Source organism: Centruroides sculpturatus, unplaced genomic scaffold, assembly GCF_000671375.1.
Source record: "Centruroides sculpturatus isolate CEXI.00-Female unplaced genomic scaffold, Cexi_2.0 scaffold22, whole genome shotgun sequence".
Taxonomy (NCBI): Eukaryota; Metazoa; Arthropoda; class Arachnida; order Scorpiones; family Buthidae; genus Centruroides; species Centruroides sculpturatus.
This window is the reverse complement of record NW_019384323.1, coordinates 1,153,307-1,165,962: the sequence shown is the minus strand read 5'-3', so window position 1 is coordinate 1,165,962 and position 12,656 is coordinate 1,153,307. Positions and strand designations below refer to the sequence as shown.

The 12,656-nt window shown below is 28.4% G+C and overlaps 1 protein-coding gene and 1 long non-coding RNA gene across 3 annotated transcripts in view; one reads left to right on the top strand and one right to left on the bottom strand.

Moving 5' to 3' along the window:
• LOC111626293 (disks large-associated protein 5-like) overlaps positions 1 to 12,656 on the top strand; it is a 41,038-nt gene that overhangs the window by 6,339 nt on the left and 22,043 nt on the right. Inside the window, exon 2 of one of the 2 annotated variants that reach the window (XM_023369626.1) lies at positions 7,079 to 7,378. In XM_023369626.1, coding sequence (XP_023225394.1) covers positions 7,173 to 7,378 — 206 coding nt within the window. In that variant the 5' untranslated portion in view covers positions 7,079 to 7,172. Of the gene's footprint in view, positions 1 to 7,078; positions 7,406 to 12,656 lie in introns of both variants that reach the window. The other variant, XM_023369620.1, reaches the window with a different exon arrangement.
• LOC111626317 lies at positions 8,816 to 9,134 on the bottom strand. Its single transcript, XR_002756874.1, has 3 exons — positions 9,121 to 9,134; positions 8,937 to 9,033; positions 8,816 to 8,857 (listed from the first exon to the last, which is right to left on the bottom strand). It is a non-coding gene; the product is annotated as an uncharacterized LOC111626317 (long non-coding RNA).

Below are 12,656 nucleotides of genomic sequence, written 5' to 3'. Positions count from 1 at the left end.
ATGCATTTACAGAGTGAAATTAGTGTGTGGAATAAGAATGGCTTTGACAATTTAGCTGGCAAAAGACACGAAAAATCGTCGATTCTTTCGTATTTGAAGCAATTTGGAAATCGAAGCGGAATAGAATTTAACATTAGTAAATAATATGAAATAAATATTGAAAATTATAACGAGATAGTTACGGTTAATAGATATATTATATCTTAATAAGTAGATCTTATATGTTTTTATCAAAGCAAGAATTGGCATTTAGAGGGCATATGGAATATATTGGATCTAATAACAGAGGTAATTATATTGAACTTGTTTATTTATTAAGTATGTCAGATAAATAATCTATTAAAAATACATTTAAAGAAAGAATTAACTGATTGTCCCTGGAAGTCAGCTTCTTATAGAAACACAGCTTCCCTATCATCAAATGTCACGGCACGCCACTGGATTTGACTATACACAGTAAATATGTAGCCTAACTGTGAAAAGTGCTACATGTACTGTACATCCAGGTTGGTGGGCAGTGTGAACAGTGTGACTGCATGAGGCCCTGCGATCCTGTATGATCTAACTCTTGCGAAATTTAAAAATTGATCATTTCATTATTCATTAATTTAACTAATTTTTTTAATCTATTTAATGGATGGTATGTTTACCATTAAAATATTAATTTGTTCTTCAATACTGCTATTTTTTTTATTAAAAGGCCCAGTATGACAACCTTGCACCAGGCCCCACTATTTCTCAGGCTGGCCCTGTGTACATCATACATTTTTTATCAAATAAAAGTCACTCTACTTATAGGAAGTAACACTTCATAAAATGTATAAATTAGAAAACATTCTATAAACTTACCCATACTAGTAACTTTGTAATCATTTTCATCAAAATGAATGATAAAGATCCAAATGTATTGACTGATTTTCTTTAGAGTTTTTATCTTTACTTTTCATTCTTTTTTTCTTATTGAGTCATTTGGAAATTTGAAATTTTAAACCTGGACATTTCTTATTATTGGCATTACACTGAGGCATACAATGATTAATTGGCATTTTTAATATCTAAATAAGTACAGTGGTGGTAAAAAAAACTGCATCACCCTCAGTTTTTTGCAACTATTGGTTCTGTGAAAGGTTGTAGTAATACAATTAACAGAAAATGTACCTGAAATTATGTAAAAGTAATCCTATTAACTGCTAACTGTAGAAATGTGATGCTTTTTATTAAATTTATGTAAATACAAAGCTTAAACTGTAATAAATACAATATAGGATGCATACAAGTGGCCAATTGGATGACAAAAAATGCAACACAGATTGTTTTTCAATAGAAAAGCCTACAAAAGTAAAATAGAAATGTTATTAAAACTTAATTAGAACTTAATATTTGGTTGTTCCTCCTCTAGCATTAATGAAGGCTTCACATATCTGGGACATTGATTGGATGAGTCCTTGAATGTATTTTTCTTTACTCAGTTCTTGATGCCATGTACAAATTAGTGACTCCTGGAGTTATAGAAGTGATGTTGGCTTCTTTTTCATTACTTCTATGCCAATTTTATTCCTACAATTTTCAATAGGGTTAAGGTCCAGACTATTTCCAGGCTAAGTCAAACTGTTGATTTCATGGTCATTTCTCCATTTTTGAACCTGCATGCAATTTGAAAAAATAAAAATACAACTAAGCTTCCAGTTAAACTAAAGCTTAATGCCTAGGGAAGATTTTGAACATATTCCTTACCAATTCAGCCCTATGACAGAAGCAGAATCATCCTGGAATATGCAGTTCAAAACTGACCCAAACTATTCTCAGATGGTGTGGAGCAATTTTTTTATCTAAATTGTCAATATATACTTTAGCATGCACTGTTCCTTGTGCATGCTAAATTGTCAATATATACTTTAGCATGCACTGTTCCTTGTGCAAATTGTAAGTGACCAACTCCTTGATAGGAAGTAAATCCCCAAATCACCTGGAAAACAGGATGCTTGATGGTACAGACAATAGTCTGGATGGTGTTCCTCTCTTTTGCGATGTCTAATAGTCTGCTGTCTATCAGGGCTGTGCAGGTTGAATATTGATTCATTGGAAAATACCACTGATAAATAGTCCAATTTTGATGCTCTTTTGCCCATACTAGATGCTGTTTTCTGGTTTTGGCAGTCAGCAAAGACTTCTTTCTGGGTTGACATGCCACCAAACCTGATCCAAACAGCCATTTTTGTGCGGTAGACGTGGATGCTTGCCACCCAATTCCTTTTGCCATGCTGTCTTTAGGTCTGATGATGATGACCTTTTATTCCAAAGACATAATTATATCAAATACCTGTCCTGGGCTGCTGTGGATAAGTGTGGACATCCACTTCCACCTTTCTTGCTGTGCTTTCAGTTCTCTTCAACTTCCGAAGAAGTCGAACAATAGTAGACTATAAACAGCCCATTCTTTCTGCTATGGAACGTGTAGCAAGTCCTTCTTTGTGTAAAACAATGGCCATTCTCTTCTTTTGTAGTGTTAGTTGCATGTATTTTGCCATAATGCAGCACAGCAGTCCAAGTTGTAAATGTGCATGCTGGAAGTTTGGGCCATATTTATAGAGATTTTTGGTTGATGCAATCTTCCACAAATAGTATGACTCATTCAGATAGCTTGCTATTTTTATCATATGATGCAGCTTTTGTGAAATATTGCACAATTATTTAAAAATACAGTGGGTGATCGGTTAACAAACAGATCGCATAACGAACAAATCGGATAACGAACACTTTCGCGAAAGATTTTTATGTTCGGACAATGAACACATGATCGGATAACGAACACCCCACAGAACAAACACATGAAGAAGTGACGTAAATTAATGAATAACGATTGGTCTTCCCTTGTCTTCGGGCAACAATTCGAAACTTTTCGGAGTGTGGGAGACGTCGACATCGACGCTCAAGCCGATATATACCGATCGGATATTATTCCTCCGAACTTTGAAACTCTTCCTTGTAATTTCAGCCTTTTATTTTTCTGACAAAACAATTATTTTATGTATTCGTGAGACTGTCGGGTAGGAACTCGTTAAAGTTTTGCGTCTGTTTTTCTTTTCGAAAGGTGAGAGTATAATAGCAAAGGTAGAGAGTGGGCAGAAGATGCCTAATGTTGCTGGGCAGTATGGCATAAACAGGTCTACAGTAGGCTGAAGTTCAATCTTATTTAAGAAACATACTGTATAATCAAGAAGACTCAAGCAGCTAAAGGAGTAACAAAAATCACATCTGAGAAATAAAGAATATCGAACAGTTCATAATGGAACACGAAATGGATCTGACGATAGAAGAATGCCAAGAACTCTTGAATGAAGAACTCCAAGAAACTCGGCGAGATATGTTTTCTTCTGAAAAAGAGGATTAATGCCGATATCTTATATTAAAGATCCTTTGAAGAAGTGGGAGGATGTCAGAACAACTGTCTTAGAATGGCATCCAAACCAGGTTAAGGCTTGGGGATTTCTGCAATTGCAATGCTATTAATTACTTACGAAAAATCCTGAAGAAGAGAGAAAAGCAATCGACATTAGACAGATTCTTTAACCCTTTCAAACAGAAAAAAAACATGACTAATAAAAACGCAAGACTATGTATGTATGTATTTTTATTATCATCAATACATATAAATAAAGGTAGTAAGAAAGTATATATTTTTTTATTTTGGGGGGTCTCCAGAACCAATTAATCAAATTCCCATAGAAACCTATGGTAAATCGATAATCGGTTAACGAACAATTCGGATAGCGAACAAAGTCTTGGAACGGATTATGTTCGTTAACCAATCACCCACTGTACTTGCAAAAATCTCAGATTTTAAATATGATGCAGTATTTTTTACCACCACTGTAAAAAAGCAATTTTAAACAACATAAATACAATATGGCTGAAAAAACAGAAAGTTACATATCCATAAGTCCAATACTAGTACCACATATTGGTTTTGAAAAGTGCACATCCTATTATCATATTAAATATATATATATATAAGGTGCGTTTCAAATTTATACAGACATGAAAAAATTAAAGTAAAACCCAAATTTGCTGCATTAAGTGACAAATGTTTCATTAAAAGTAACATGGATTTACATGTTTCCACAATGCAAAGTAAGAATTTTAATCAAACATTAACATTTTGTCACTGAAAATAATATTTTTGAAAATTTTGTACAAAAAAACTGTGAATTTATACAATACAATTTTACACAATTTTGTACAAAACAATTTTACAATACAATTTTGTACAAAAAAACTGTGATTTTATACAATACTGTGAATTGATAGGAGGTATAAAATAGTCTTTAGACTATTTTATACCTCCTATCAATTAAAATATTATACCCATACCCATTAATTATACCCCTATAATTAAAATAATCATATTTTAATTAAAAAAGATAATGTTAAAATTTGTTATATTAATGTGTGTTTAATAGTTAATAGTAAAATAGTCATATTGTATTATTAGAATATGACTATTTTATTAGAATAGTCATATTCTAATAAAAAAAAGATATGAATTGTATGCTAGTTTAAAAAATTACAAAACCAAATGTAATGTGTAGCAAAAAATCTTAGACTTGTTTTTTAACTTTTCTTTTAACTTTATTCTTTTTTAACTTATTAAATGAAAGATTTATTAAAATACTGTTTTTTTTTTTTTTTAATCAGAAGTTTCACATTTTTGTAATAATAATGATTTAAGAGTAAAAAAAATTTTCACTTTAAAATTTTGAAAGTGTCAAAAAAACTTTTAATGCTTTTATGTCATCTTATATATTTGTATTTTTATTTTAATTTCTACAATTATTTGTCCTGTTGGGGAGGCTATTTTCTGGCAGCTTGCTGCCTTGCCTGTAAGTAGTTTTTGAAAAAGAATTTTCTTAAATGTATTTAGTGTGTGGACATTACTGATACTTATGCTAAATAATAGCATTTTTGTTCTAATATGTGTGTGCAGTTAATAATGCATTAAATAATTTATTATTACTACAAATATTTAATAAATTTTAATAAAATATAATAATAGTAACAAGATTATTTGGTTTTAAGAGTTTCCATTCTTTTGTGTCAATTCTTATTAGAATTCTGATAACATAATGATATCAAGAAAAAATACTGAAAACAATATAAAGATTGCATATTACAGAAATAATATGACAAAATATTAAAATTTCATAAATACTATGCAACAGGATTTTAACAGTTATGAATTAGTCACATGCATGCAATAAACATGAGTGTAAGATATATATTAGGGACTCTTGCATGACCAACTCCATCATTTTTCATTGTTTCACAATATTCTTCACACCTATGTTATACATAGGTTTTTTGCTTTGCTTCTGCAAGGCACTTGCGTTTATTTCTAATTAGTTTGGTCAAAAGGGACTGCTCTACCTTCGGAAGTATCCCTTGTAAGCACTCCAGAAATTTCTTGGGCTTAAATTTCCGGAGTGCTTACGAGGGATACTTCCGAAGGTAGAGCAGTCCCTTTTGACCAAGCTAATTAGAAATAAACGCAAGTGCCTTGCAGAAGCAGAGCAAAAAGCCTATGTAGCTCATCTGTACTTTTCCAAAGCATGTGACACCTATGTTATGTTGTAATTTATAAAAATTTTATATATAGTATATTGATTGTATAACTGAAATAATAAAAAATCTAATAAAAAGCAATTAATTTCAGAACAAAAGAAAATGTAATTAAAATAATACAGAGCAAAATAACATAATTATAAATATGTTTAAAACAGGCATAAGGCACTTAAAATCAGTTGTTCAGATGACAGAGAATATTCTGTAAGACCTTAAGGAATGAACTTTGACATCTTGTAATACATAAAATATATTTTTTGGGATTTCTGATTTTTTTCTGGTAACCTTTACAACATTCTCTTTTGACTATAAGAAGTTTTCAATCAGTAGAATTTATTCAGGTAAAAATATTGAAAATAGCTTTTGTGAAATATAATTCTATACAATGTTCATTCTATCCAATTAAATTAAGCAATGTAAGTTTTTATATTTCAAACTTCAATAGATTTGAAAATAAAGTCTGTATAAACAAAAGAAATATCACTTATTAGAAAATGTTTACAAAAATGGATAAATATTTTTAGAACTTTATATTCTAATATTTTCTTTATATTCAAAGCTTTTTTAAAAAATTGAAATAGAAATCCAAAAATTATATGGTTGTCAACTTTTTAAAACAGAAATTTTGTGTTCCAAAGTTTTAAAATAAAAAATTATACAATAAAGTTTTATGACAATCTTCAAATTTTTGGATATCTGAAATATTTCAGTTATTTTTTAAAAATATTTAAATAAGTTAAAGATATGGAGCCAAAATATAAAGTCCAAAAACATTTGTCTATTTTTGAAAAACTATTTCTTAAGAATCATTGTTTTTATTTATACTTATTAACTAAGAAAGTTGTAAAAGAATGGCTGAATATAAACAAAACAAAAACAATTTTTTTTAATCTTAAATTTTACATTTCAGTCAGTAGTGATTCTAATATAGGTATTTAACATTATAAATAAATTTCTTAATAACTCTTTTTTTATTGGTAGAAATGTTATTATTAAGCCTTTACTTTTTGTATTTTCTCCAAATTATAACATATTAGCAGACTCATTTAAGTTTGTTTTTTTTTTAAATTTCTCAATTTCTAGATTTTTAATTGAAATTTTTTTTTTGATATGAACTTACCATTCTAAAATTATTGTACTTTCAATCTGAAAAAATTAAAAAATTCTTGAGAAATACATAGATTGTTTACAAGATTTTTTATTTGTAAATGTTTTTAACATACAGAAATAATTCATAAATTAAATTATTTTTCAACTTTTATTTATGTTTATAAGTTTAATAGATAGGCTTATGAATATTCAGGAATGTCCTTTATTTAAATAAATAAATATATATATACTACTAATTCACATTTTAATTTTAAAAATTTATTGCAGTTTTGTTTAACCTTACATATTCAACAGATTTTTCTCTGATTAATTGTGATGAATCGTGACAAAAAGTCTTTTGCTATTTTAGTGTACATCCTAGGAGAATACAACCTCCTCAGACATTAAGTTTACATAGCAAGATATTTGTTCCTACTCCACAGACAGACAAAGTGGCCAATAAAATGGCATCTGTTGAGTCAATTGGTTCCTGTTCTTTGGACTTTGATGGAAGTGAATCATCTTGTGCTTCAGACATGAAAGATGAAGTGACTGTTTCTGAAAAAACACTAAAAAGTTGTAGTGTTGTATTATCCAGTTGTGATTCGTCTCATGATACCGAACTGTTAAGAGAAAATAATTGCAGTCTCCCAACAAGAGAGGAGAAGAGGTTTACAACTCACACCTTTCTATATATGTGTGTGTCTGTTGCTTGGTTTTGTTTATTATTTGTTTTATTATTTTCTTACAGTAGAAAATTTTTAAATAACAAAAGTAGATTTAGATTATAAATATTATGTATGTTGATATTTGTGATGTAATTTTATTTTCAATGATGTTTTCAATATGCTTTTCTGAATAAGTAAATATATACTGTGATATATATAGAATTGCATTTCTAGATTCTAGATTAGATTTTAACAATTAAAAATATAAATTTAATATTTTTCCAATTTAAAATCAGTTGCAAAAATTATATAAAAATCTAATTTTTACTGCAACTTTTCATAAAGTTTTATTTTTTTTTAAGATCAATTTTATTTTAATAAAAACAAATTAATTTAAGAGAGGGATTTTTCATTTTGGAAGAACAAAAAAAAATAAGATTTAAAACACGAATAGGAATAAATTAAGTTGCAATACTTTATAAAATTTATTGATTAATTTTTCATATTAGGAAGTAAAGAAAATTCATTTCAAATTCATTGATTCAAATTTGAGTTGAAGCCATAAGCTTGAATATTTGATCTCATACCAATAAAAAAAATTCTGCTAATTAAATTTATTCCTTTTATTAACCAGAAGTTATAAATGATTAAAAATATATATCTAATTATTCAGTTATTTTAGAATTGATTTAATATTTATTATATAATTTTGGTTAGATTACTTTTTATGATTGTTTATTGTAATAAAGTAATTATTTAAAATAATTTTGTTCAATTAACTTAGAACTTTTATGATGATAATCTATTTTTTATTGTTTAACAATTATAATAATAATGTAATAAGGTGTTAAAAATCAAATAATTAATTGATTCAAAAAGGTAAGAAATGCTGTATCTTTGTGCATATAATCTTTGTTATCTGTGTTTAAAAGACAATTTGGAAAGTTACACAATAGGCAAATTATATGCTTATTTCAAATTGCAATCACAAACTTACACCTATGGAGCAAAGACTACTACTATAAGTATGAGATGTATGGTGGGTGGATAATGCAAAGATTTTATTTTTGATCTAGCAATTTTCTGTATAGTATATGCTATCATGTGTTGTAGTTGTACACACAAAAATACAGTAATAAATTTTATATCCAGAAAATATATACTAAACATCCCAAAACCCAATACATAGATATTCAACCAAACTATCGTCTTAATCAATTGCACTATAAATCCGCTATTATTAATGATTAGATACTAAGTAATTTGGTATGTAGTATCTATTATGCTTCTAACACAATAAAGTGCTATAAATTAAGACACTTGGCGGGTTGTCTCATCTTTATTTAGTTGAATTTATTTATGCTTCTAACACAATAAAGTGCTATAAATTAAGACACTTGGCGGGTTGTCTCATCTTTATTTAGTTGATACGTGTGAAAAAATTTTACACGTTTCGGGCTTTTAAGCCCCTCTTCAGCCAACTAAAACATTAAAAGAGGATATAACATACATATAAAAAAATACACAAGTTTTGTAAAATTCATAAAAATATAAACATACCTATGCATACAAGTTTTTTTAAAAATTGAAGTAACAGCTACTCCCGATATTTTCCAGTAACATCAGCTTGTTCACAATATTTTTTCCTTTTAGCCAACTATAATATTAGGGGAGTATACGACATATATACAAACTATACATCAGTTTTACAGAATCTATAAAACTATCTTCTATTAAGGCATACCTTGAGTACGGCTGTTAACAGCCGTACTCAAGCTGTTACTTCAATTTTTAAAAAAAACTTGTATGCATAGGTATGTTTATATTCTTATGAATTTTACAAAACTTGTGTATTTTTTTATATATATGTTATATCCTCTTTTAATGTTTTAGTTGGCTTTTAATGTTGAAGAGGGGCTTAAAAGCCCGAAACGTGTAAATTTTTTCACACGTATCAACTAAATAAAGATGAGACAACCCGCCAAGTGTCTTAATTTATAGCACTTTATTGTGTTAGAAGCATAAACGAATTGCAAAGCACGGTTTCATATCATCANGAAGGATACATATCAATTATGTCTAGGCTTGCAATTCTGTACGTGTCTTTTATATCTATCTGTTTAATATCATATAGTAGTTTATCAGTGTTATAAATAGCAAATTTAGAATTTTGGTATATTTTAAGTTTCTGTTTTAGAATTTTCTCAAGATTATATAATGTTGTGTTTCTGAAGTCAACTATAGGACGGACGGTTTCATCTGCTTTATGTGTTTTAAGTTGTATCTTCATTTTCGGTGTACGATCGTTGTTTTCGTTCAGGATAAACTCTTTTTCAGCTTTAGTTAAGATGTTTAGTTTGTATAGTTTGGTAATTCTATTTTTTAGTTCTTTATATATTACTTCTATGGGATCAATTGGGAGTTCTCTAAATTTATTACTATCAACTAATTCTTGTTTTTTCTTTTTAGCCCACTCTTGCTCAACTATAATTATTTGTTTAGATTTATCTGCTTTGATTATTTCTAGTCGATTGTTCTTTAAAAAATTATGTAGTTCTTCAATATTATTTTTATATTTATAATAATTTTTATCTTTTATAGTGGTTTTTCCATTTCTTTTAGTTATATATTTCTCAATCTTATTTGCTAAATTTATTTTGATGATTTTTGATTCTGTATCATTTAACTTATTACATATACGATCTATGTCTGGTATTATGTCCAAAGCATTCCATTGGTTAGGTCCATTAAAATCTAGTCCATTTTGTATTGTCTCTAGGACATTATCAGGAATAGCGATACTTGTTTTATTTAGCACTAACGATCTTTTCCATTCTTCTGTTTCTTCTTTATTTGGATAGTGAAACTTTTTGACTAATTTCTTATATTTATTATTTTCATATTGAGTCAAATTTTTGATCTGCTCTACTACTACTTTTTGCTTGCTGCTTTTGTTACATGTTTTTAATGTTCGTTTTAATCGTTTAATTTTTATGCATTTAAATTTTATTGCAGATCTCAATATTTTAAAGTTTAGATATTTCCTGTCACGTGTTGGGATATTTTCAGCAATCGACTTTGGTAAAGAAAGTGTCTTTAGAGGTTTTCGTTCTTTTAAGTGTATTCTTAGATATTGTAAATCAATTAAAGTTTTTTCTATCTCACCTTGTAATTTTTCTTTTTTGTATGCGCTGTTCTGGTGTAGTTCTGCCTTCATCTTCTTTAAATTTTTGATGACACGTATCAACTAAATAAAGATGAGACAACCCGCCAAGTGTCTTAATTTATAGCACTTTATTGTGTTAGAAGCATAAACGAATTGCAAAGCACGGTTTCATATCATCAAAATGTAGTATCTAATCATTTTGTACTGAATTACTTAGTATCAAATCATTAATAATAGTGGATTTATAGCCTGATTGATTAAGGTGATAGTTTGATTGAATATACATAAAAAGTAATTTACAGATTGTTTCTACTTTTTCATAATTAATTAATCTAAATTAATTTTTAATAATTTCAAAATTTAAATTATAAGTTTAATTTATACAGTGATCATTCTAAAACAGAAAATTTTCACAATTTTAAAATATTTCTTATTAACATGCAAAAACTTTTAAATATTTTTATAATAGTTAAACCAGATATTAAATTATTATAATGTAACTTTATGAAATGATTTTACATTCTTACTATATATTTTCATTATCACATGAATTTGGCATTTGCAAATTAATTATATAATATGTTCAGTTATCTGCTTTTTTTTGGGGATCAAAGTGAGAAATTTCACTTAAATCCTAATACTTTCAGTCTTTCCATTCTGTCTTTAGGACTAACAATACTGTTGTCACAGAAGTGCAATTTTGATTCTTTAGCATTATATACTATTGGGCTGCAATTTTGAAATTGAAAACTTATACATTTCCATTGCCATCATCTGTATCATTTGTTAATCTCAAGAATGGAATTACATAGATAAAAATTGAGACCAATATGGAAAGCTTAGGGGCTGGAGACCCCAATTAATTATATACAAACTTTCAGTCTGGACTGGAAGTCACGTAATTTCAATTCAAAATTTTCTCAATGAAGTTAGATGGATGACTGGCATGATTAAATTGTTATCAGGAGAAGTATGATGCACAGAGGCAAGATACTACTAAAATCTAAACCAGATATGGAAAGCTTAGTTTAAATTATAAAATATGATCAAAAATTGCAGCCCTGCATTGTGACAATGTCACAATAATTTTGTTCTAAGAAGAGACTTTTATATACAAGAGCCATACAGGTAATTCGATCTTTGATTCCCTGCTTTTCCTGACCAATTATGACATTATTCCCTGACGTATTAATGTCTCGGCATTTCTCCTTTCCATTACGTAATTATTTGGCCAAGTCTATTTAAGCCCATTTTGTACACAATTATATAAATTTTTTTATTTATATAAAATTTTTTATTTTAATAAAGTGTTTTTAAAATTTTATTAAAAACACTTTATTTATTTACAAAAATGAAAAACTTGGCATAAAATCAATTATGTAATTAGCTACATTATTTCTACATTATATAAATAATTTCATGATTTAATTTAATTTGTAAATTTTATTTAAATAAGAAAAATATTTGCATTGCATCATAAAATCAAATAGTCTTAAAGTGAGTAGGTGGTAAATTCAAAATAATTTAAACAGAAGAAATCACATACTCTGCGAGACGGAGAAATAGTTTATTGCATGCTATTTTTGGTCTAATGTGGACCCTTTCAAGGTCATTACATATCTTCCCATCCCTTCTTGAAACTTATAGTGGAAGCAGAAAAGTTTTGGCATGATAGCAGGTTGTTGTTCATGTTTTTGAAAATCTGACTTTAACTCTATGGTAATATTTTAGTATACTTTCGAAAAATGTGGACTTCCAAAATTCCACGGGCCAACTGAAGACAAAAATTTCCAGTTAGAGAGAAGACATCACAGATCATCAGTCCATCAAAATTGGCAGGATTATTATCTCCACATACTACATGTGGCCAGCAGAGAAGAATACAACAAATAAAAATACATAAATTGTGTGAGGTCTGCCATGCGGTCCAAAATTTCCTGTACAGAACATCGTTAAGCTGACTGATGGTTCTTTGCCTTCCCCCATGGGATCAACTAACTGCAAATGGTTAACCAGATGTGCAGGTCAAAAAAATTGGGATGGTTGTGTACGGGACACAATCACAATCATTTAGGGTGTGAATCAGTCTTTGCATTATTAGAGGAAGGATAAGA